The 27,345-nt window shown below is 39.2% G+C and overlaps 1 protein-coding gene across 1 annotated transcript in view; it reads right to left on the bottom strand.

The window, feature by feature from the left end:
- The window catches only part of LOC111571623 (ras-related protein Rab-26), a 123,028-nt gene that overhangs the window by 58,000 nt on the left and 37,683 nt on the right, over positions 1-27,345 (bottom strand). Inside the window, exons 3-4 of the mRNA XM_023274880.3 lie at positions 11,593-11,634; positions 9,380-9,446 (exon numbers count right to left, since the gene is read on the bottom strand). Coding sequence (XP_023130648.1) covers positions 9,380-9,446; positions 11,593-11,634 — 109 coding nt within the window. The remainder of the gene's footprint in view (positions 1-9,379; positions 9,447-11,592; positions 11,635-27,345) is intronic.

The raw sequence follows: 27,345 nt of genomic DNA, 5'->3' as shown, positions 1-27,345 counted from the left end.
CAAAGGTAAATTTATGGTCGAGTGTAAACCCAAAGTATTTAAAACTGTCCACTATTTCCACTGCTTGGTTATTGATGAGGATGGACTGCTGGCTACACACAGCCACAACAACACAACTGTCCCTCCCCAACTGCCCTGCTCACTAGACTTAGCTCCCTGCAACTTCCTTCTCTTCCCCAAAAACAAATTTAAGTTGAAGAATTGCTGTTTTGACACAGTTAAGGCAATTCAGCGTTTATCGCAGTTTGTGCTTGACATGTTTACATTACGGAACTTCCAGGAGTCATTACAAGCTTTGCAGAAGTGCTGGAAGTAATATATCACTGCACAAGGTGATTAAAGCTAAAATAAATCACAAATAGTAGTTAATTTATATGTGAACAGTCTTGGAACTTTCAGAGTGTACCTTGTTAAAACACATCTAATATGACACTGTCATACCACCCAGCAGTGTAATGTTAAAATTAGCAACACATCAACATGAAATTGCTGCTGAAACACAACTTCATTAACAATATTAACTATCACTGTGATTAATAGCTCAGTACTTTAAAAATGTATTTTCTGCATGGGCATTTTTACTTTTGAGAGCTCAGATTAAGACAGTAATAGCTTCACATTTAAGAAAATTGCTCATTTGCTTTCTTGCCAAGAAATACATGAGAAGATCTTGTCTGTATCTTAAACATGAAGCTACAACAAGGGGATGGTTCCTTAGCTTAACATTAATACCAGAAGTAGTTGTATTTATGCTGCTAGCCTAACTCAATCACACCACACAACTGCAAATGAAAGTGTTCATTTTTACACTTGAGTTTTCCAGCCATCCATTCATTCGCTACACCTGCTTCATCCTTTTGAGGGTTGCTGAAGCTGGAGCCTATCACAGCTAACTTTAGTCCAGAAGCAGGATAAACTCTGGAAAGGTCACTACAGCCAGAGAGCCTGCCGCTGCTGCTGAAAAAAATCCTAGCGGAAACAGTGCACCATCATTCACTTATAGTCCATTACTAAGCTGAAAACTGAAGAGCACACCTATGATTACTCCACAATGAAGACACCTGCTAATGAATAAGCCAGTGTGTCTTTGTGTGTGGGATATTTCTGACTGATGAGTTTCATTTTATCCCTTCAGGCAAGTTGCTGCCCAGTCATTGATGTTACTGTATAACTAAATGAGAGCCAGCGTGTGAAATTGCAACCAGCATCCCCTCCTTCCATCACCTTCATTATTCCTCTGACAGTTCGAGCAGCAGTTGTCATTTCTACCTCTTCTCTTAGCTAACAGAGCACAGCCCATGGGGCTGCAATCTATGGCATCCATTTTAGAAAGAGGGGGATCAATCATGACAGCAAGCGATTACTAAATTCACAAGGCGTTGCAATAGCTGAATCCATTAATGTGTGGAGCAGCCTTTTTAGAAAAACGGTGAAGAGTAAGTATGTGGAACACGACGGCTGGTTCAATAGCTGAAGACGATTAAGTGAGTCAAGATATTACGGCCTATCATAGACAATGAGTTCAGTGGAGAGGATAAGCAGGAAGATACTTTCATGCGCACATAGACGCACACTTTGAGTTTCTTAACTTCCTTCACACAAATGGCAAAGACTAAAATCTCAAGAACACCTTCAACTGTGGCCTTGAACATCCATTTTAATATGCAAGAAGCTATAGAGCATGAAACGCTGTGTGTGTTTTCTGTGTGTACAAGAAAAAGACACACAGGGAGTTTGATGATGGATCACATAGCTCACAGCTTCCCCTGTAGTGCAGCAATACCCTCAACGTTTTGCTTCCAATTGCTATTTCCCTGTTCTCCATCCATCTCCCTTCATCCTTCCTATTCTTTCTTTTACCAACTTTTCTCTTCTACCTTTCCCCTCAACGCCTCATACTTCCACTGTGGATCTCTTGATCATCGATTGTGCCACTGTCCATCCAAGCAGCCTCACTCTGGGTATGTTTTGTCCCCACAAGCTGCTGCTTCTGATTGAGGCCTTCAGTTGCTCATTAGCGGTGAGAGTAGTGGTCCAAGAAGACGGAATAGAGGGAATAAAAAATGATGCAGGCAAGATGGGATGAGGCACAGCAGAGCAGCAGCATAATGAGGTAATGGCACTGATTTAATAGGAAATAGATATAGCCTCTGTAGGTTCAACAGCTGTCATTTGTCACTACTATTTTCTTGTATCCTTTCTGATACAGCTCATTGCAGCCATGTTGGTGGTATTTTGACACTGAGACAAGCCATCAGAGAAAAGACTAGCTATTTCATTACCTTTCTAATTATTATTGCATTTTATGCAGAAGTACAACATCACCTTTTGATACAGTAGCTAGTCCCTAGTAATGAAACAGATGTTACCAGAGTGTTTCAGAGAGTTGGGCTATGGAGTACAACTTAAGGTAATTCCTATTTATTGCAACTTGGTATATCTTCCATTACTGTGGCTATTGTGGCTCTATAGGTCATGCTAACTTTGCACTCTCTACCTCCATTATAGAGTTTCAGGGAAATGAGGAGTTGTGCAAAACTGCTGGTTAACAACACTTAATGAAGCAATTAGTATCAAGTCCCTGCAGCTTTATAAAGAAAGATGATTTTTAGAATAATGAATAAACATTTTGACCGAAGTTAAACAGAAAAAAAGCTGCCTCGAATGAATGGACGGTTTGCTAAGTGCATAAGGGAACTGCATTTGGGGATACTTGCCCACTGACCTTACCACTGGCATATTTCATCCATACATGCTGGTTTGTTCATGTGTGAGGCTGACTTTCACCATTGGGATGGAAGCAGAAGGACAACATGTCCTGAAAGTCAATTTACAGTAAAAAAAAAAAACAGTGAAGTTCCTGCATTCACTGCTCTGCTGCCAAATGTCGACGAAAAGCGTTGCAGAAAAACTGGGAGCTGTCAGTGCCAGCCTTTTACATGGATGAGAGAAATCCTACATGTGGAATAACCGCTAATGCATCTGCAGCTTTGATAGACATTGTTAGCCTGGAAACAACCTTTCACATGCCCCAAATCAACTGGAAGAAAAGACCAAACACTAACTCTCCATACTTCAAGTAAAAGTTAGAATAATGCCCACTCCAGGTGGTTAAGTTCTGTGTTTATTTTCAGCTGGACTCCAAAACAAGTGATTAAAATTGAAGTGTTTCATGTAAAGAAATCAACTTCCTCTGGAAAGCTGCAGGGAACTCTTGCTAATTGCTTCTTGCTAAACACCCTTTCCCCCAAATCTCTTGAACGGAGGTGAAGAGCGAAAAGCTACTGTTTGTAGTGTACCCATGGATATACAGACAATCAGATCTCTTTGATTCTCCAAAACTTAAAAAGAAGAAGATAGTAGGAAGGTCTTTTTTTCCCGTGATTTTTAGCAAGTTCATGCATATTTGATCATATTGGGGGACAACGATGAAGATATTCTTGGAAAATGTAAAACCCAATCAGTCTAAAAATATGCGTATCATATGTGTGTTCAAATCTCGGTTATGACCTTACAAGTTTTGACGCATATTGAAATAATGGTCACGGTTTTACCCCAAATTTCCTTCATGGGTGTCACAGCCACTCTTGCAGCACAAACAGCCGACCATGTTTATAAGCAGACCAAATCAGCCGGCAAAACTACGATAACTAACTTGCATTGGTGCCTCACATTTGCCCTTTCATGCCACCACTTCACTATTCACACACCCCTCATGGGAGGGAAGCCGCAAAATTGTCTGAAATAGACCAGTTAAATGAGATACTGAAATATTAAACAACATTCCTGGTGCATTTTTATGACTCCCTTATTCAATAAATTATTACAACTTTCCCTTTTAGACAAATGTGGCCACAGCTGAAAATTTTGACAGTTTCTAGTGGTCTCTACATTTGAGGATGATCAGTTTAAGTGTTTTGCAACACATAACAAGATGAGGTAGCTGCTTAAGTCGAGAGTGCAGATTAAATTTGTCATGACCTTTGGGTTGGTCGTCAGCTTCGTCTCTGAGAAATCATGTTCAGTGGTTGGCTGCTTGGCCGGTCACTTCAGCACTTTGTTTCAGAGAGAAATTTGTCAACAATGAAATATATGTTGCACAGAAGAGTAGTAATGGCTTTGGCAATCTCATGACGCTTTGTTTTGAAGTTCAGTATGAAATTTCACAAACCTTATTTGCAACTTTGTCCAGACATTCATGAAAAAGTTGATGAACCACAAATTTCCTCCAAAATGTTGTCTTGTATTTCCATCAGCCCTAACTGTGCTTTATATTTAGTGCTAAAAGTGCCCAATGGGATAAAGAGTGTACCATTCTGCTTATACAGTGCTCACAAAACATGTCTTAGCACTTTCATGCTCACAACATGATGCAGTCTCTGGCCAATTATTACATTTACTTCACTGACAGCAAAAGTGAAGTCTGGACGTCTGTCCTGACAAGAGAAAACCCCAATTACTGTGGCAAATACTCCAAAATGACGTGTTTACAGTCAAGTAAAAAGGCTTCATGTGGCTGAGTAATGATGACTGAACCAAAAAAATACAAAGTCAGTAAAGGGATGAGATTTGGGGGGGATGGATGGGTCAGCAAAACATTAGACTCTGAGACCAGATCACTACTAATTATACCAAAAAATTAAGACTTCATTTGACACCTTCAAATCTCACCAGTAGAATAAGAGACTGTAGACAGAAACCACTAAGGAATGCTGTTTTTTTTTTTCCCTGAAGACCTTCTGTAAATATGTCAGTTGTGTTACAGATGCAAGTGCAGAGGTCCAATAGCTAATGAGGGGGAAAGACTTTTACCCTCTACATCCTTGCAATGGAGAAAATGTGGCACTTTATTTGAAATAAAAACAGCATGTCTAATTAGGTTGCAGGGATCAACTTTGAAATGAAATTCAGATTGAACATAATCACATAGCTACACCTCTGCAGAATATTAAGTGGTGTGTGTTTGACTGAGATGTGGCTTCAAAGCCATTACCCTCCTTCCTTAGAACATAGGTAACAAAGAAAAAGCAATGAAGGCTGTTACGGGGAAATGAAGCAGTCAAAGCACCTCGTTCTGAACACTACAGCCTGAACAACCCTTTCAATCACAAAGCACCATTTGGAGATGTCATCTGTAATGCAACCATTTCCTGTTCCACAAAAACTATTAACTCAGTATTCTGTCTCCTTAAATTCATCATGCTGGTGCATTAAGGTAGTGGCAAAGGACACTTTTGGAGTTTCACTTCAAGCTGAAATGTCTGTCATTGTCAAAGTGACTAATGACCCTCAGACACAGTGATGGTTTCTTTCTTTCTTTCTTTTTTTTTTTTTTTAATTTTTTTTAAATAAGAAACAGGGATCCTTTAAGATTGTCATAAAAGAAAAATGCATGAAGGGGCTGGAGCGACATGATTCACTTGAAACCCTTGGCCTCCATTCTTGACTTCCTCTGTACTTGTTTTACCATGTTGTGTTCTACTAAGGGATAATGCCACTTTATTGCAGGACAAGCCTCTATCAAAAGCTCTACAGTGTTTTCATGATACCCTTTTATTCATACTGCTAGCTTCCTTTTGTCTCAGAAGTGCTTCTTGCATCAGTGAATCTGGAGTGTTGAAGACTAGTTGTTTGCATATTTGAATGATTCTCACAACTTTGTTCTTCTGGGCATCTTGTTTTGCTTTACCAACAAGTCTCCATTTTTTTTTACCCTCTTGCTTTTATCAGGTTTCTATTCCCCCTCTTTTTTTTAGCACCCTGTGGTTTCGCTCCATGCTGTGGAGGGAGAGAAGTTGAAAAAAAAAAGTCGACTGCTGGTTTCTGGACCCAGATGGACCTTTGGGGTGCCCTCTACACCAGATGGGCCCAGCAGATTGCATTGGGTTCAGTCCAGCCACCAGCTCATTTGCATTGATTGTCTGGATCTTCTTGTTCTCTCATTACAAGGATAATGACAGCGAGAGATTGGGGCCAAAGCTGAATAAAATAAACATCAATAGGTATCCAAGGGGCAAAGAAGCACTTTGAAACATGTCCTACTTTCCCAAAAGAACTACTGAGCTGTCTCAAGGCCAGTAAAAATATATCGTCTGCGCTTATTATATAGCACCTTTTCACCAGCTAAAGCACTACACAATAAGTTCTCATTCAACCATTAAGACACACTCTCACGCTAATGGTGGTGAGGCTGCTGTGGAAGGTGCTCAAATGGCATTAAGCGCAACTTGGAGGTCAGCGTCTTGCCTAAGAACACTTAGGCATGTGTAGGAGGCCAGACTAGCATTTTGCAAGTCGTAGACAAAATCCTCCTCTGTGGTTTCATAACTATTTTTCATTGACAACTTGCTGTTTTCTATGCATTTTTGTAGGAGCTACTCATACATAGTTTAATAAAACTATGAAATCCATGTTGGCTTAGAAACTTTGATTGCATTGATTAGTTGGGGAGGGTAAAACTTCATATTTTAAATACATATAATGTTTGGAATAAATAAGGTAGCAAACACAGACTATTTTTCACAATGTGAATAATTTGTAGATTGTAGATTATAAGTTTCAGTTATCTGGTGAAATATCTGAACAACCAATTGACTGTGTGTGTTTTTTTTTTTTCTTGTACAGACATTCATGGTTCCCAGATGATAGACCCTACTAATTTTGATGATGAACTGACTTTTCCTTCAGTGCCGTCATAAGTTTGACATTTGAGGCTTTGGATAAAATGTCTCGACAACCACTGGAAAGATTTCTTTGAGATCTGATTCAAAGATTTAAGTTCCCCTGAGCAAAAACTCTAACAATTTCCCAACCTTAATAACACACCTGGTGCAACCATGAGCCCAAATTTTCTATTTGACCCATGTTTTGGCTTTTGACAAAATTACTGTAAAATAATATTTCCCTCTGCCTCAGCTCTGCATAGGTACAGGCTAACGGAGCCATATGAATGTCTGTAGGCTGTTTAGCCTTATGGATAAGGGGGTGCCCAATGACAAAAAGAAAAAAAAAAACAGAGCCGTTTTAACCAATTTAACATTTCAGTCATGCATGAAGGATCCAGGAAAAATGATCAAAATGGATATGACAGCACCAGAGATATTAGATTTTCAATTCCATACATTCTGCCATGTCCAAATCTGATGCCTGCATTACCCAAAATGCAACATGACACATTGAGAATTGGGTATGTTGTGATCTTTTAAATGGAAAAAAAAATATGTGCATATACATGTATGTTAACTTAGACAAGTTAGTCTGTAAAGCTGTATATGTACAATTGTACATCTGATCAAGTAATAGGTTGAGTAAGTTGCAATAGTAGAAATGACCGAAATTGGATGCAACTGTAACTTTTCCTTTATTTCCTAAATTGCAAGAAGTTTTTTGTAGTTGGTCTACATTTTTGCAGACAAGCATTCAGTGCAGTGGATTTATGCCAAGTATGACTTAAGAACTATGGGGTGACAAAACACATATGACAAAGACTTCTGACTCATTATAGCTCGTGTAGTGACATAACTGTCAGTCTGGAGATATCCCTGTTGTCTGAAAAATACTGGCAGTCTGTTCACTTGACATTTTTGTGTAGACTTGTGGAGACTTTTCAATCTGACACCTTACGTGCTCAAATCAGCAGATGGCTGTGGAATTGCTCAGTGAAACGTCGGCTATAGTGAAGACCTCCAAAGAAATCTGTAATCTGTAGCTGATTGTGATGCAGAGCATATGTGCTCAGCTAATCACCCTTGTGGAGACAGAAAAGAATATATTCAAGAAATATATACAGCAAAATTTTACTGTACATCATTTTTGTGTTTCTGGTGCACTTAAACGTACATATGGCACACACTGATCTGATAGATTTATGTAAAAAGAATTTAATTGGTGCAACTGCAACTTTGTCTTCATAAAGTTGTAGTTTTTAAATGATGAACTTGCTTTGGAAAGCAGACCTCCCGTTGAGGCACTACTGTAAGATTGCAAATTTTAGACTTGCTTTCTTCTACCTGTCCATGCTCAGACACTAGGAAATGTCAGTTGACTATCTTATCTTCACATTTCAAAGTCTTAGTCCTGGAAAACTGTCCATTAGTTCACAGGAATCGACAGCTTTAGTGACGGCTGCATTTGGGCTTCATCCTCTCCCCTGCTCCTGCCTGTCAGACCGAATGAGCTTTATTTAAAAGTCAGTAGCAGACGGACAACTCGGAGGAGCTGCTTCCAGGTTCCCTTGGTGCCTTGTTAAAGATCAGTGGGGGTAAACTGTTGCACTGACAGATCAGAGTAACGCCGGGCAACTGGCCAGCAACGCACACACAAACCTCCACCTTCACATACTCAAGAAAAATCCCACACATAGTTATAGATAGCATGAGCACACATGCAGTTCCATACAAACCTGTTCACATACGCAATCAAGCATGAGAGATGGAAACAGGTACACATTTTCAAACACTCTCTATTGCGATGCTATTTTGTATGCTGCAGATTTGTGCTTGAGATAATGCCTCTACAGCAGAACGTGTGTGTGTGTGTGTGTGTGTGTGTGTGTGTGTGTGTGTGTGTGTGTGTGTGTGTGTATGTGTGTTCCATCACACCTGCTCATTCAGGTTGGCCTGAGGCACACTGCTATCTGTACTCAGTGGGGTTGTTCGAGATATAACTGCTGCACATACACACACACACTCACGAACACACACACAGAAATAGCTCATAGCTGTCCCACCCCCCACTGTGTGAGAGGCAGGCTCATTTTCCCACTCAGTGGTTAGCCTCTCGCTTAAGGGAACCTGCACAGAGCACCAAGCCTCTGGCAAATGCCTGCACACACACACACACACACACACACACAGACACACACACACACAGCTGTGTCCATCACGTCAGAGGATATTACACTGACTTACATTGATTTCCTAACCACAGCTGTAATGACTGCATGCCTAACTTTACCTTACATTAAATGAACTCTTCATAGTAAATTTTAATGATTTATGGGGCCTTGCTTTTTGTCACTAGAAGGAAGACAGGGACACACAGACACACAGACACACACACACACAGACACACAGACACACACACACACACACACACACACACACACACACACACACACACACACACACACACACACACACACACACACACACACACACACACCACTCTATCAAATCAGCTGCAACTTGAGTGTTTTTGCGATCCCAACAGGCGAGAAGAAGCAACAGGGAGCAAGGAGCTTGCCGATGTCAATCACACATTGGAAGAAAACAAAGGCATTGAAATGTCAGTCAGAACAGTTTGACTGTGAAGAGAAATAGAAGATAAAAGGAAGCATGTCAGTCACAATCAAAGTTGCACACAAACAGAGAAATCGTACCGTGAGCATCGCGGTAATAAGCGTGTGTGACGCTCCGGAAACGCTCCTGACCAGCAGTGTCCCAAATCTAAGAAGAAAGAAGGAAGTAAGAGGTGGCATTAAAATCACATCAGTTCCCACACTGTAGTATTGACAATGTCTGTGGTAACCAGCTTCATACAAAAATCCATTAATTCTCTAAAACCCTCCCATGCACAGCTATAGCTTAGCGGCATAGCAGTTTAGGAAGTGTAGCCAAAGGAGCAGGGATAGGGGCCATAGTAGGAAAGATTCTGTGTTTAGTGTGGAGCATGGTGTTTTCTTTAGAACACAAAAGTAAAGGGGTAAAACTTAGACAGCATTCTCCACCTCCATCATCAAAGCACCAAATGAGGAAATATCTTTTGGAAGAATGATGTCCATCCTTCTATTAGAGTTCAGAGACTTGCAGAATGAATGTCAAAGAGCACTGAAGATGATCTGGCAGCACGTGATGGCCCTTACTGAGACATTATATTTTTAACTTGTCATCCCTCTGTAAATATAGTCCACTATAAAGTAAATAGGGAATTATCACAGACACATCACTCCTCTTTAATATATTTTCTGGAAGTTTGCACATCAAACCAGGCAAAACACAAACTTTAGCATCAGTCTTTTGGTATGTAGTCATCTGTGCATAATTTTTTACAAGTTACTTGTTTTTTATGAACTCATGAAGTTGCATATGCTTAATGATATCTATCTAAAGCCAACAAAATCTGCCAGCAACTGGCTGGAAATGAGAGGCCTGTTTTTGTTTACTTCCGTGAGAAATTAAGAACCGCTTAATTAAAAAACATGAGGACTATCAAGTTAATGTGTAAACTGTGTATGTGTTATGTGAGGAGAGAAATGAAAAATGGTCTTTTAAACCAGCTTCATTTTCTGTCTATTTTCAGAAATGTCATGTTCATGTTTGTACTACACAGAAAAGGCTTCTGACAAAATGCATTTTCTTGCAAAGCCGAGTAATTTTTACCTCCACCAGACCTCTAGATCTGCTTAGATTTTTCTGTTTCAAACTGTTTCAAACAATATTTCAACAACAATATTAGATTAAATAAATGGCTGTGTGCAATGTGAAAGGACTCACTTATAGTAATAAATCATCACTGACCTTCAGAGTTTCTCTCAGCTATATTTTGTTTAAGCTCAGTGTTTTGGTTTTACATCCTGCAACTTTACTATTTTCAGTTAATCTTATGGCTCTCATTGGTTTCCACATACTTCTCTTAGCTTTACTAAAACAGCAAGATAAATCCATTATCTTATTTCTGCCCAGTGTTTGACAGTTGATCAACAAAATCATTGTCTAAATGAAGCATCTACAAGGCAAAAGAATGACATTTCTTTCAGAAGTTGGTGGAGAACAAAATGGAGGTAAAAGAAGAGTCAACAGTGAACTTGCTGTTAGAAACATGGCTCCAAATAAGTACTAGTGTTGCCCTGTGTGTGCCAAATACATAAAGAGGCAACAGCTTGTAAACAGAGTACTTAAGAATAACTTTAGAAGGTGACAACTGTGTTTATAGTCTGCTGTCTTGCCCCCAAATGACAGGTAGAAAGCAACACTGACATTTTCACTCTGGCGCTTTTGAAATTGCAAGACTTGGCAGTGACATTTCCACTTATACTGAATTGTTGTAATTACACCATTAAGTGGTACACTCATTTAGAAGTTTAAAAGTGCACAGATGCCTGCAAGTTTCATTAAACTCAGTTCTGAGATATTACCTAAAATGCCACATTTGACAGATAGACTGATGGTTGAACACAAGTCGATTAAAGAAGAGAAAGATGAAGGTAGCTAAAGCGTGAGCGTTGTGTAATTGAGGTAGAAGACTCAACAGACAGTATCTAATGCCAGTTTTGAACGACGAGGATCCTTCTACACCTCTGCCTGCCCGTGTCTCTCTCTGATAACTTCCAGGGTTGATAATCTGATGGAAAGTCTGCTGTTCCCTCCAGTGTCTTCAGTCAGGCAGAGCAGCAGGCTAATTGACTGATAGAGATTAACCGAGGCCTCATTAAGTCATCGTTTGTGCTTCTTCACCCTCCCACAGCAGGAAATGAAGATGTATGGGAGGTTTTTACACCATGGGAAACGGTTGGTGGTGACTTGTTATTAAAAAGAACTCAAACATACATGTTAACAGGAAGGAAAGATTCAAAGAGATACTTTTGGTTCTTACCTGCAGTTTGACCTTCACAGCATCGATGGTCATGACTTTATTCTGGAAGAGAATAAGGGGGAAAAAATGTAAACACAACTGCAAATGTGCAGACATAGAAAGCAAAAATGAGAAAAGAGAAAAAAAACTCCAAAACTGATGAGGCCATGTGACACAAGTGAGTAGAAGCCACAGTTCAGAGCAAAACAAAGGCATCGGGATAAGACTAAATGATGCTTTCATGCACCGCTAAAGGGGAGAGATGTTTTCTAAAAGGAAAAAGAGTTTGGAAAGTGAATCCAGACGTGTATGCAGAGGCTGATGTATTATGGTTGGCTTTTTGTGACCACAGTTGGTGTAATAAGGGCTCGGCCTCTGCTGTGAGGCTCTCTTTTATCAATGCGATGTTGTCAGCATGCTGTTCTATCTATGGTTCTATGGCAATACACACACACACACACACGCACACACACACCTTTTGTAATGATGAAACCTTTCGTTTCAGGGAGTTGCATCATTTACCAACACCACGATTGTCAAGCAGTTTAGCATAGTGCACAAACACACCCACAAAATCTTTTCAATACCTCTGCTTTGTCATGTCACGTGGAGAAATAATTGGCTGCTGGTTTGGGTTTTTCACAAAGACGCCAAGTTAATGGCCACCGATTGCAGCAGCTCCAGCATTATTTTCTATTATTCTATTAGATAAGCAGAGAGCAGATCTAACTTTGCCATCTATCATTACAGGGGATGCGATAATGCTGGCAAACAAGATGGATGAGCACACAGCCCCAGTCAGGACACAGTGGGAGTATCAGCCGCCCTGTCTAATGTGCCTCACGGAGATACGGGCAAAAGCGCTTCAAGGCAGCATTTCCAACTGGTGCAAACCCTGAAAAACATGACATTTTCACTGCATTTTAAACATGTCTTTATATCCCATTGTGAATGGGATATTCTGGCACATCATTTCCCACCAAACGCTGCGCCTTGATGATGATCCCCATGCACTTCATACATTTGTTCCATTCTGACAGTCATCCCATACTTGCCCCTAAGGACAAAGGAGAGCCGGCTGCTAAAATTTCTGAATGCAAATGCTAAAAGCGCACACTCTGTACACTGTGCCTTTGTTGATGAGCCCACAGAATTTGGTATTCAGCGACATACTTTGAGGTCTCTGCAGGGTGAAACCTCTGAGAATTCTCCTTGTGCAGAAATAGAGTCGGATGTTTCTATGGCAAAAAATATAAATCCAACAAAAACAATTTACACGGTAAATTACTGAGGGCCTCAAATCATTTCAAAAAACAGAAGTGGGTGACTTTCAGAACTTGATGTCAAAGCATGACAAGAGAAATAAACTCCGGAGGAAAAGTGTGAGGCCCGATTTAAGTGTGTTTATCTGCTTGTTCAAGGTCAAGCAACGTGAGATTGAGTGTGAACATACCTCCTGCGGATTGGAAGCCACGTTTGAATAATAACATAGTGTGAAAGGAAACCAGTATCAGGTTTATTCAGCTACAAATATTTCACAGATTGTGTCCCACCACAACTGTAATATAAATGGAATCTTATTTTGACAGATTCTTCCTGAGAATTGGGCAGAAACATGCTTCCCTGTAAGTATATCTTTGGCCCTGATGGTGTTTGGTCATGTCAAGCTTTTAAAGCCTCTCTCCAGTCGCTGATTAAACTCTTATAAACTCATCTCTCTGTATCAAAGTTACATATTTAAAGTTTATTCCTACACCAGTTCACCTACAACTCTGTTCAAAAACTGTAAAACTACTCTTCACTGCACACTTCACTGCAGGTTTAAGGTAGAAATGCTCAGCCATATCGTTGACAGCTTATTTTGTTCATGATATGTTGTTTTATCATATAAAAAAAACACCTTATGGACATGTTAACAAGAGGGAAACATTTATTTTCACCAGAGAGGTTCTTTTCAGGGAGAATAATATACCAGAGACTGTTTGAAGTTCTTAACAAAAAGTTCTGTTTATTCTGGGCTCAACTACTGAACTCCAGAAATTCTCTTCCTTTCGAAAGAGACAGATAATTTTGGCTTCTCCAGCAGCTAACCAGATTCCACTAAGACACTGGAGAAAGAGACACTCTATTTTCAAAGAACAATCTACAACAATAGCACAGCTGTCTTCAAATGAGAGAGTGACCTACTTCCTACTGAACAGGATTCATCAACATGTTGATGTGGGGCACAACTGGCTGTAAATCTGTAATTCATAGGTCAAGGTATTTTAGGTTATTTTGTATATTTAGTTTAGACTAATCTCCATTTAAGTGAATGGGTTCCTTTGTGTCTAAAATCTCTGTTTAAGCTTGTAATTAAAGGCTAATTGCCACAAAAAAAGAGTGTTTTTGGACTGATTTCTTCATAAAAATGTTGAGAATTTGAGGAGGCATATATATCACCTTTATCACTATAACATCAATATAGAATAGAATAGAACAGAATAGAATAGAATAGAATAGAATAGAATAGAATAGAATAGAATAGAATAGAATAGAATAGAATAGAATAGAATAGAATAGAATAGAATAGAATAGAATAGAATAGAATAGCTTTATTGCCATCATACATGGGGGCATGACAAAAATATAAATATATGTGAATATGTGAAGTGTGACAACAAAAAAAGTTGACAAGTGTAGCAACAGGTTAGTGTTAGGGTTGAATCTGCACATTCAGTACACGAGTTAACAACTTAAAATCACTTGGACTATTAGAGTGTGTGACGAAGGATGACAGGACCAGGCAAGCTTAATAGAGAGTTAAGCCATTAGCCAATCAGAGGCCACTATGCTCTGCTGCTCTATAGAGGAGCATTCTCTTTCCGTGTCCATGGAAGATTCAAAAGAGAGTGTTTGTTAAGTTTGTTCACATGTATATTTGGTATGTTGTCTGTCACTTTGCCTCAGTGTGCGTGCATTTTACAGGTAGATGAAAATGCTCTTTGTAATGATAGTTGCTGTAACATGTTTATGTAGTTTCACTTTGTTGCTGCAGATGGCCTGCATGTGATTGGATTTCTTTGGTTTGTAGTGTCATGGCAATGTAGAGTCAGAGAGTGTTGTGATACTGGATACTTATTATTTCTTTCTTTCTATTAATTTCTTGTTTTAGAGAACCACACACATACAGATGCTGGCATATGTGTAAGATCTGTTACAAATAAAGAGAAAAAGGCAACACCTTGTCTTGCATTCTAACCGATGCCCCGCTGGCGGCCATGACCCTATTGGCCGGTGAAACTTCATACAGTCTTTGTAATCTCCAAAACAGAGTGTATATTTAAACTTTTTCTGCATGTATGTCCATCTGCTTGAGGACAGAAACTTTAGTTGCATCTTATCTCCAAGTCCTGAGAGGCCCAGAGAGTAAAAATGCTGACAGTGTCCATTTGCAGATCCATGAATGTTCATGTACATTTAAAGGCCTAGATGGGGGCACAAGGTGAAAGTGGCAACGAAGATTTTTGCTTTTAGTGGAGCTACCACCACAACAAGAAAAATGAAAATAAAAAAAAATGAAATGAAATAAAAACCTGGTCAGTTTGACCAAAGTGGTGGTTGGTCAAAAAACAGCATCAAAACCTCAGAAAAAGAGCTAAAGGACACATCTAAAGAAACAGGAAAGGAGCTGGCAGCTGAAACTTCTGATCTGTTTCCCCAGTTTTAGCGATAGAGAAATTGAAGTTATGATTGCTTTTCACTCGCAGATGAAAAAGCCTTCTTTCAGTGAGGCGGCATCTCCTGATTCTCAAGCACAACTAACCGGAGTGGGCAGGCTGCCATGTCAGACAGCAACAAGACCTGTCAAGTAATGAAAGAGAACTGCTGAATGCAGGAGGCAGCAAGCTGTCTCATGTGCATGTCAACATACATGCAGTGGCTATAAAAAGTATTCACCGCCCCTTGGAAGTTTTTGTCTTTTACTGCTTTTGAACACTGAATCATAGTTGATTTAATTTGGCTTTTTCTTTAACAAGAATTAACAAAAAAAAAGTCAAAGTGAAAACACATTTCCTCTAAGTAATGCCAATAAATTAAAAAATGTAAAATAAGTGATTGCAAGTTTTCACCCTCTTCAAGTTGGTATTTAGTTGATGTATTTTTTGACAACAATTACAGCATTGAGGCAGTGTGGACAGATCTCAATCAGCCTTGCACATCAAGACACTGCAATTTCTCCCATTCTTCTTTGCAAAACTGCCCAAGGTCTGTCAGGCTGCACAGGGATTGTGAATGTAATTACGAGCATCTTTTTCAGGTCCAACCATAACTTTTTAATAGGACTGAGGTTTGGGATCTGACTCAGTCACTTAGAACATTGACCTTGTTTTCCTTGTCTTTACACCATTTCTGTTAAGTTTTGCCTGGATGTTTCAGGCCACTGTCTTGCTGGTGAACAAATCTTCATCCAAGTTGCAATTCTTTTGCAACTTGGATGAACTTTTTCTTTTTACGCTTTTCTCCAGAGTTTTCCTGTACTGCAATCATTTTACATTCTTCCTTTACAAGCCTCCAAGGGTCTGCTGCTGTGAAGCATCCCGACATCATGATGCTGCCACCACCATGCTTCGTGGTGGGGATGTGTGTTTGTGATGATGTGCAGTATTTGGTGTCAGCCAAACATAGTTTCTATTCTAATGGCCTTAAAGTTCAAATATGTTCTCTTTAGACCAAAGAATCTTCTTCCAGTCGCAATGGCTTTCTCTTCGCTACTCTCCTATAAAGCTTTGACTGGTGAATAACAGGCAACAGTTAGTATATGCACAGACTCTCTCATCTCAGCTGCTGAAGCTTGTCCATCTACGTGATTCCACAGTAAGACACTGGAAGGACACTGGGCAAAAATGGCATCATGGGAAAATTGCAAGGAGCAAACTACTACTGACCAAAAAGAACATAAAGGTTCATCTGGCATTTGCAAAAGAAATATCTGGATGAGCTCTAAGACTTTTGGGGTAACATCACATGGACTGATGAGTCAAAGGTGGAATTTTTTCGAAGACGTGGCTCCGTTACATCTGGTGTAAAGCTAATACTGCATTCCACAAGAACATGATACCAACAGTGAAACATGGTTGCGATAGTGTGATGGGTGGAAGAACTGGATGATTTGTCATAATTGATGGAGCCATGAATTCTACTCTCTATCACAAAATCGTCCTGGAGAATATCCACCATAAGTTCATGACCTAAAGCTTAAGCACAGATGGCTTCTACAGCATGACAATGACTCAAAGCACACAAGCAAGTCTATCTGTGAATGGCTTAAAAAGAACAAAATTAAGGTTTTGGAGTGGTCGAGTCAAAGTCACAATTACTTTTTTACAGGTTTGATAATAGGTTGTCAATAAATATTCAATAAATCATAATTTAAAAGCAGCATATTGTGTTTTGTGGGTTATCGCTGCCTAACATTCAATCAATATAAATATTAAGTTCATGATCTGGCACATTGACATGTGAGAAATACGCAAAAACAGGAGAGATTAGCAAATACTTTTTCACAGCATTGTAAGCTTATCACAAGAACAAAAAAATTATTTGGTTACTCTACTTAATGCTGCATCACATGTGCCAAAGGTTTCTTTGCAATTAAATTGTCGACTCAATGCTGTGTTAATGGGGGTTGGAAGTCTTGAGCAATTTTTCCATTCACCAACAACATACTTCCCCTCATTCTTAATGCATTTCATCCATATTGCATGCGATACTGTGAGTTACAGTTAGTTTACTTTACAAATGGGAAACACTTAACAGTTCCTAAGCCTCATTTTGACTGCAGTAAAGAGTATTTATGCCTGGAAAGAGTAACTGCTCAAGGAAAGCCTCTGGAAACAAACAATGCGGTGACAGTGCAGAATAGTTTATGCACAAAGAATCTTGGGATAAGTTTTCTAAGGCTGACTTGTGCGAGCAGAGAATTGCAGATTTTAACCTCAATTACTGATCTAACCGATTCTCAAGGCTTACTTATTCATTGCAGCACAGCGGTACACTGAAATTTACATGTACTTTTTTCCTACCGGGGGGGGGGCATCAATCTCTCCTGGCAACAGCTGTATAAAGGATGGATGCTGGTAGGTTTCCAGGAACAAAGTTTAGCCATCATGCAATGCATAACCTTCTCAATGCACAATTAAGACTTAAGACAACAGTAAAGTGACAAAGCACCCCACTCATAGTCTAAATGAGGTCACTCCATTGAGGCAACTAGAGAGCAAATATAAAGGGATCCCGCAAATAAAACAATTGTCTAACGAGAATCATTTACACTACCAGTCAAAAGTTTGGACACACCTACTCATTTAATGGTTTTTCTTTATTTGCATTGCTATTTAAATTGTAGATTCTAACTGAAGGCATCAAAACTATGAATGAACACATATGGAATTATGTAGTAAACAAAAAAGTGCTAAGTAAGTCAAAACATGTTTTATATTTTAGATTCTTCCAAGATAGCCACCCTTTGCTTTGATGACAGCTTTGCACACTTTTGGATTCTCTCGATGAGCTTCATGAGGTAGTCACCTGAAACGGTTTTCACATGTCTTGCCTTCTGAATGGGGTTGGGACCATTAGTTTGACTGGTAGTGTACATGCAAAACCACATTATTCATTCCTTAGGGATTAATTTGTAACTTCAAGGCCATATCTGGAATGTTTAAGTAACAAAAGACGACAACAAAACTGAAAAGACTGTTGCTGTGGTACATTTCCTCAAGCCATCATAAATCTCTTTGCAGTGTTTTGGCATAAAACTCTACACTCATGGATCTCCTTGGGGAAGACATTGAACCCCAGGTTTCTCTTAATGGGAGGTATTGCCACGTCACTGCCACTGGTGTGCGAGTGTGTGTGAATGACAAACACACTGTAAAAAGAACTCTGTGGATCCTAGATGGGCAATATATATGCACAGTCCATTTTACATTTAAATCACTCTCGGTCTAACTGGCTGCAAAAGTGAGCCCATTATAGCCATGTTTGAATATGAAAAACAGAACAGGTTGGATGTGTCTACGAGGTCTAAGGGATGCCTAGCAATGAGCAAGAAAAAAGCTGATTCTGTAAGCCTCAGTTGCAGCCCTTAAGGTGGCCACAATAAAAAGCTTGGTGACATTTAGTCATGAACTCGGACTGAGGAGCAGCCAGGAGGGTCCTGCATTAGGATCTTTACTTGTACTGTGCTTCACAAGGGAGACACAGTTGTATAAGTGGATATAAACCATGCGGTTCTTTGAAAGCAATCTGTAAAAGGGCAAAATCTACTGTAAAACTGACCATTAGTAACCACTGGTAACCACTGGAGCAGGAGCACCTGTGCCTTTGAATTGAATAAAAGCTGAGCAGCTGGGGTTTGTTATTGCTGAAGGAGCACTAATGTTTTTCTGTCGCCGTTTGTTTCAGCTTCTACCTGAATATAGTGAATGGCAAAAGTCAAGAGGTGAGAATATGAATGCAGGTAAGAAAATACCTAATTTTAGAGTTGCTCCTCAGGTGGAGGAAGCAATATTGAAAGACTTGTACGTCAAAGGAAAAGTCACTATGAAAAACCACATGCAGGCATCCAGCTGCTGGTTTGATATTACCAACAAGGGGCCAGGAGTATTCTGCAGTGGGTAACGGATGTTGAGAACCAAATGCAGTTATTTCTGATTTATCTTAATTTGATGGAAGGAAGTGAAAGAACATCTCGTGCCAGTTCTCCAATTATCTCAGAGATTTGGTGATTATTGAGGACAGACTGTACTTACGTAACCCACTGACAACCTTAACAGCAAAACTCTGATGTACTTAATGATGATACATGATCTTGCTAATACAAATCATCTTTAATTCAGCAAAATTAAACTGGGCTCATTTAGTCAGTAGTTTTACCAGTATTTATAATGAAAAAGCACAAGAACCACTGGGACAAACATCTTAAAATTGCAAAGGTATAATGTAGATCAAAATGTTTCAGTACTAGAAAAAAGAATATTCACTTTTGCTGCATTGCACCAAGAAAACACCCCCTATATAAAAATGACACATGAGGTAAGATGTACAGGTGCAGTCATTCTAAATCCATTTGCTGGGACACTTTAGCTCCACCAGGTGCTGTACTTATACCGCTATAGTTCACCGCTCCACTTTCTAGGAGCAGATGTTTTCAACAATTAATAGTAACCACTTATGTCTGTATGGAGTCGGTAGAACTTTGTTGCAAAGTGCATTTTATTTGATGTTGTATTCCAAAAGCCACAACTGATGCATCTGTGTTAATGTCCCATCGCTGCAAGACTAACAGGGATTGAAGCAGTAATGTGACTCACGGTGTTACTAATGTTTTTTTACTTTGCTGGAGTAAAGATGTTAGCGGCACTATGTGTGGGCTGGGTGTTTACATAACTGTGAGTCCAGAACACCATCCAGCAGAACGCTTCAACTCTGATGTGAAATCTCAAAGCTGCAGCTTCCATGGAGGAAATAAATAATTAGGGATGTTTTAAATATTTTGTTTATATGTTTTTTATATCAAACATTTTTTGGAGATGGAACTCTTCAGCCAAAGCTCAGACAGGTAATGTAGAATTATTACCCAGTCCGATCGAATGACATAAATGCACTTTGATATTATTGTTTGTACAGTCATGAAAACTGTTTCCAGTAAATCAAAAGCCATGAGAATCCATTGATCAGCATCAATCCTGAGGAGAGTCACTGGTCATAAACCTAAAATAACAAGTGAAAAAAGTCTGACACTCTTCAGAGAGCTGTAGGGAGTCCAGTAATAAAAGGGTTTTTGCTACATCATTACATACCTTGACGTTTTATATAAGAAGTAATTTAACGTCTGTATTATGCTATCATGTTGTATCTCTGCTCTTGTTCGACACAGATGACCTCCAGATGTTTAAAGGGAGAACACTAATTGCCCCAAGGTTGAGAATTTCCTTGTGGAGAGCAGCTTTTGTATTGGAACCAAATGCTGCAATTTAAAAATCAACAGCACAGCAGCTGTCAAGGTCAACAAGAACCTGCAATTGTGCAACAAGCAATACTGGAAATTTCCATCCTGAAGCAGCTGCTCTTTTTCAATCCAGACACCTGCAACATCATGAAGTGGAACAGCTTGTTCTGTTACGGGGAACATATATATTAAATCCTGAATCCTTGAAAACATAGAGTGGCAGCACACCCTCCATACTTAAACCCCATGGAGCTGGTTTGGGATTAACTGGACAGAAGAGCCAAAGCAAAGCAACCTACAAGTGCTACACATTTAGGGGACCTTCTGCTACAGAGTTTGGAAGAACTTTCTGAAGAATATTTGATTTCCATTGTGGAACGAACACAATAGAAATGAAAAAAGGAAAAGTGTGTTCAGCTGTTATATCTGTGGCTACTTTGATGAGTCAAAAGTTTAGAATACATTTTGGTTTCGAAATTGTTTTTTTTCTTCATTTGTTCTATGCCTTCATTTCAATGAGACACTAACATGCATAATTTCCAATAAAAAACTGGAAACCACCATGATCTTCCCATCTGAGACATGAGGCCAAGCCATGTGTTCCAGCTTCCAACAGCCCTGTCAAACCTGATGTCCATGGGAATATTACTACTTCTACACTTCTATTAGATTATCAATACTTTTAATTATTAAACTGGTGAATTAATAAACAGAGTTCCATGAACTGTGTTCGTTGACTGGGTACATAAACCTCTTTAAATGAAAGAAATGTTGTTTCTTGCAGCTTTCTTCCAACAAAATCTGAATATATTTGGCCAAAAGCAGCCATGGTGCTGTATTTTAATTCAGTTTGTAATTACACATTCCAGACTTTAAGGAAAAACATATTTTCATGCTTCTTTCATTTCTTTGAGTGTCACTGTGCTGCTTGCCCTGTTTATTCTCTTTTTTTGTTTTCTTTCTGCAGGGGCTGGACCTTAAGCAGCTGCAACCAGCTTGACTGTAGATTAAAGTATCCGAACTGTGGCTTCTGTTGTTCTATGAAAGACCCCTTCAGAAGACCTTTATAAGTGTGCTTTTTGTTGGTTTATTTTTTTTTAAAGTGTTTTATCCTTATTGTAGAGTTGTGACTATTCAGATGTTTCTATCACTTCAGTCGCTGAAGGAAGGAAAATAAGCACACTGGTTTTTCAAAAGCACGCAGGAAGTGTAACTTTTTTTTATCTTATGTGAACAAAACGTGTGTATCCTCAAATCATCCTCTATAAAATTCCTGTCAACAGCCTCTGGACAAGGAAACTGGTTCAGGGATTCTTTTAATGCACAAAAGGTATCAATGATCTCATTATCATTAATAACTTAGAACCAAACTATTGTCCACAGCGATGTCTTCCTGGTCCATCTCATGCGAATATCAATTCCTTCTCAAACACTCATGCCTGGTCTTCCGAACACATTTGCATCTCAAGCTATCAGCTCACCTGCTGCCTGAACAGTCTATGTTCAAGACACATCTCTCTCCTCCTCACCTGCATACCACAATCAATGTTTCTGCCAACTTCCCTGCTTCCCTTCGGCAGTCTGAGTTTGCTCCTACATTCATCAAATTCATCCACCTCACCATCACTGCATTTTATACCTTTAGCTTATTTTGATAGAGTACCATGCTATCTTGCTAAATGAGCAAATCAATCAGCAATTTGCTTTGAGGTTCTATTCCAGACTAAAGCCACACGTGACAATTCCTTGCAGGTTTTCGCTGTATTGCATGTAATCCAAATGCCAAGATGTCTCTCTACTGCACCTACTGATCGAGACAGTGTCCGGCCGCCTGCTTGGTGTCTCACCTCTCATCTGAATACATCCACAATCTCATGAAAAAAAACATTTTCCAGTCACTTCCTGCTTACTGAAGCTGGCAAATCAACTGCCGGCCACAAAGTCCCAATTACTGGACCAGACAGCCAACTGTACACCTGCACTGGATGTCAACACCTGCATAATGATCAGCTGTCTCTTTATCATCAAGAAGATTTTTAGAGGTCTGCTGAAGAGGAAATTAACTGTGATCCTTGCCGAAGCCTTTTCTGCATCAGCCATTATGCAGCTCCTTGGTTCCTGTAAGCCATTCCCATCCGTGAAACACATACTGCTCATTTAATTTTCAAGAATTCCTTTGCATCTCACCTCTCCCTCTGTGTGAAAGTAGCTTTCAGCAAAATAACACAAAGTAAGTTAGATTGCAGTTCTGTCATGTGATCTATATTTGCATGTGTGCTCTGCAGCCTTTACATCGTCTTTTTAATCATGTTTATTAACACTGATTTGTCTCGATGCTGTTATTAGAGCTTTGAATTGAATAGGATCATTAAAAAAAACATTCATTTTAAGTATAAAATATCTCTTTGGCTCAACACACAGAACTGAAATATCATTATGTTGACTTGGAAAACAGTTTGGTCTGTATTTATCAGGCGGAAGCATTTTATCAGCTCTCTAAATTTAGCAAATCAATCCTATCTATGTTGATACTTAATGGAGCTTAGATGGAGATGGCATCCTGGCAGAAATTTGCACACACATTCTATGTGAGGAAAAACATAATTGATGACACTGAGCTTACTTATTTACAGCCTACAGTTTTGGCTGGTTTCATTGCCCTCATCACTCCTCTGCAGAGAGAAGCTCTAATTTTATGCACACACTGTTTATTTTCTTTATACTGTTAGTAATGAGTAACCAAGTAAACTAATTTAGGCTATTTATTAATTTTGGCAACATATTTTGGCAATTTATAATACATAATAAAGTCTATGCATAAAAATGGCGCTATTTAACTAATCAATATCTCAAAATACATCTGGCAGAAAACTAAGTCATGATAATTTCTAATTTGAGGCTGAGTGAGTCATAAATCTCTCTAATGTGTTGCTTTTCTCCTAGAATGTGAGTATCAGCCTTACAGTCAGCATTCTCCTCTCCTTCCACTATCTCCATGTTTCTGTTTGCAACCTAAACACTGAAAATAGCAATTTTATCAAGATTTGGATTGTGTTGTAAGGCAGGTTTGATTGGTTCTCTCAGTGAATTAGCCATTTTAATGGCAGTGCTCACCTTTCTGCAGATATCCCACAAAAGCAATTCCATCCAATACTTTTTTGAAGGAACGCTATCACTGCATCCTGGGCTTCACACCACGCAAGACAACTGTGACTGGTTTAAAGAAATACACACAAGCTGCTGAACTGTTTTCTTCTAGAGGAGCAGTGTGTCCTACAGGGATCTTCAGCGCACAATGGGACAGTTTGCAGCCAAGTGTGCAGCAGCCGGGATGAAAGTCAGTATCACCAAGTCTGAGGCTGTTGTTCTCCACCAGAAACCGATGGATTGCTCCCTCTGAGTTGGGGGGTAAGTAGCTGCCCCAAGTGAAGGATCTTGGGATCGTGCTCACAAGTGAGATGGACAAATGGACTGGTGCAGCCTCAGCAGTCGTGTGGGTGTTGTATCAGACCATCATAGCGGAGAGGGAGCTAAGCAGGAAGCCAAAGCTCTCAATTTAACAGTCAATCTGCATACCAACCCTCATGTATGGTAATAAGCTCTGGGTAGTGACCAAAAGAACGGGACTGTGGACACAAGCATCTCAAATTGTTTTTCTCTGTAGGGTTGCTGGGCTCTGCTTAGAGATAGAATGAGGAGCTTGGACCAGAGATGCAGCCTCCTTATATCAAAAAGAGGAAGCTGATGATTACGATTCTCCTGGGCAGTTTTCCAGACATGTCCCAGTTGGAGGGCATGCCAGTGTACGATTACATATCTCATCTCACCTTGGAAATCTCTGATCGCCCAGGAGGAACTGGAAAACACTGCTGAAGAATGGATGAATGATGTTGTGATGTGTCTTCAGTTGACGAGGTTTAGCTGGTCGCTTTGGCATAAACGTCATTTCCCATACTTTCCTTTTTGTGTTTATTTTTTTGTTGTATTAGTTTAGTTTTAATGAATTAAATAAACATATTACATGAATTTCCTACTTGAATTCTTTAAGCCACTTTGTGACAGTGCTTTGAAGAACAATTAACAGAAAGAGTTCTTTAAAGAACCATCCAAAAATGGCACAATTAACAACTCGTATCTCATCAATTTAAAGTGTTGCCAGAAACCTCCAAATATTTAACAGTATACTTTATGCAAGTGCTACACATGCTAGACATTAACGTTAGATAAAAAGCCTTACTGTCATTGCAAGGGTACAATGAAATTCCGTACATAGCCATCCATTATGGCTGCCCAACGGCAGACCTCCAATATTACACTTTCATTTTTGTTCCTACTGGTAATCAGTTTTAAACTTTAATTGTATTCAATATTAATTTATTCTTCATGAAAGTACAAATTGTACTGTACAAAAAGTGAAAACAAGCCAAATTGGAATCCCTTCTTGAACAAAATGCTCTAAGTGTGAAGAAGCAAAGTTCAAACTAAAAATATAATACACACACTCTCTGTTTCATTCTCCTTATGCTTTTCTTGTACATTTAAACAATAATCTGTGTCAACACAATGGTAATGGTTTTCCAATAACCTGAGGCTCTAGTTCCATCATATCTCCAATTCTCACTCTTTTTCTCATTGTCCATTTGACCTCTTCACTGATTCCGTTTCTCGTTCTCCTGTCTTGCCACTTCGATTCTCTTATGTTGTGATGAGGTCTGCCAAGCTGCTCATTAACCCAAGTAGGGGAAGTAGAAACCAGAGGAGAGAAAAGGAAACTCTGAACAAGTTAAAAAGGTGTAAAAGAAGAATTTACTGTGTGTGATTAAGTGAGCCTGTCACTCCTTTTCTCTCCATGTGCGATATCTCTGCTCACAGTATCTCTTCTTCTTTGCAACTTCAATACTTTTATGGCACAAACTGCCATCTGTTACAGAAGAAAATTAGTCTCTGAGGGTCATTTTTGGAGGAACAGTCACATAACTGAAATGATAACAAGCCCTCTCCAGTCAGACGACAAAAAAGCAGCGTGAGAGCTTAAAGACTATAGTCCAGCCTACATGCACCTTGAACCAAATCCAAATTAGATTACACTGTGTCAAAGCCAGCCAACTCATTAGAATAAAAAGAGCAGTGTTATTCGGATTCATTAAGGATTTGTTTGTTGTGTTGTTGCTAAATCTGTGCCTGCCTCATGCTGTTTAATTGCACTAAAAATCATTTTAAAGGAAAAATCTAAGACTGAGAAAAGATCACTGAATTACTCAATACTATACAAAAGTCTCAACAATGAAATTTAGGTGGGAGAAAGTAAAAGAGTAGCATGAAAATTACTCAAACTGAGGTGCCCTTGAGCAAGCAATATTCAGCACTTATAAATATGTAGGAGATTTTGCACTTTTGCAAAAGAATGACAATAGGATGCTTTAGGGGTGGCAGCAGCATAAGATAAAGGATTTTCACCCAGGACACTCCCGATTCATACCATTTGTTTGCTTCATTTGGATGCTCAGTTTTCAGTCACTGATTACATTTGGTTAAACACCAAAAACAATTTGATTACGTTTAGGAAAAGATTATGGATTGGGTTTTTAAAAAAATAAATAAATAAAATAACGACAACACCAGCAGACAACATTTGGCTACCAACTCTAGGCGCACTAAAAAGGCAACATCTTCACCATAAGCAAGGAGGTGGCAGCATCATGATGTAGGGATGCTTCCCAGCAGCAGGCTCTGGAAGACTTACAAAGGAAGATGGTAAAATGAATGCAGCAAAGTATGGGGAAATACTACAGGACAGCTTGATGCAGTCTGCAAGAGAACTGCAATGTGAGAGAATGTTTGAAGGGGTTTGAAGCAGAGTGGTCTAACCTACAAAAAATCCAAACTGAGTTTTATATCACTTCTGTAATATTTTATGGTCTAGATTTTATTGCTCCAACTCACAACCCAAATGTATTTTTACAGTGGTGCTTCGAATGTTAGACCTTTCTTGAAAACAGAACAATTTTAACCTATTTTTCTCAAAAACTACAGAAAGTGGGTTAGACCATTCTGCATGCACATAGCCAAAGCTACACAGAAACTGTATGAAGACAAAAAGGTTAACATTCTGGAGTGGCTGAGTCAGAGGCCAGACCTCAGTCCAGCTGAGAATTTGTGGCTGGACTTGAAAAGGTTGTTCACGTATAGTCACCATGCAACCTAACAAGAGTTTGAGCAGTTTTGCAAAGAAGAACAGGGTAAAATAGCAACATCCAAATGTGAAGACTGACTGAGACGTATCTGTAATGGCTCAATGCTAATTGCTGCCAAATATGCATCTACTAAGTAGTGACTCAAAAAGGTGAATACTTATGTCGTCCCTTATTTGATGATTTGTTTTTGTCTGTTGTCATTTTGACATTAAAGACTCTCTGTTTTTGCAAATTCCTGTCAAAAAAGACGAAATAAAATGACTGTGATTCAATGTTTAATTTGGATAACAAATTTCAACACTGAATGAAAAGCAGTAGAAGCGGAAAACTTCCAACCGGGGGTGAAAACTTTTAATCGGCACTTTAATGCCCATACCAGTGGTTGGCATTTTTCTGTCTTTATCAACAAACAAACTGTTTCTGGGACAATGATAAGACATATTCTGAATAGTTAGTTAAAGCCACTATGCATATTTTCCATCATGCAGTTTTTTTAAAATAAAATGTCAGCTTTCTTCAATGGTGTGCCCATTTTGTCTTTGCTGCCTTATCCCCACAAATAAGCTAGAAAGGTTCAGCAGGGAG

The sequence above is a fragment of the Amphiprion ocellaris genome, chromosome 18 (assembly GCF_022539595.1).
Source record: "Amphiprion ocellaris isolate individual 3 ecotype Okinawa chromosome 18, ASM2253959v1, whole genome shotgun sequence".
NCBI lineage: Eukaryota > Metazoa > Chordata > Actinopteri > Pomacentridae > Amphiprion > Amphiprion ocellaris.
The sequence above is the reverse complement of the archived record's forward strand: the minus strand, read 5'-3'. Positions and strand labels throughout refer to the sequence as shown.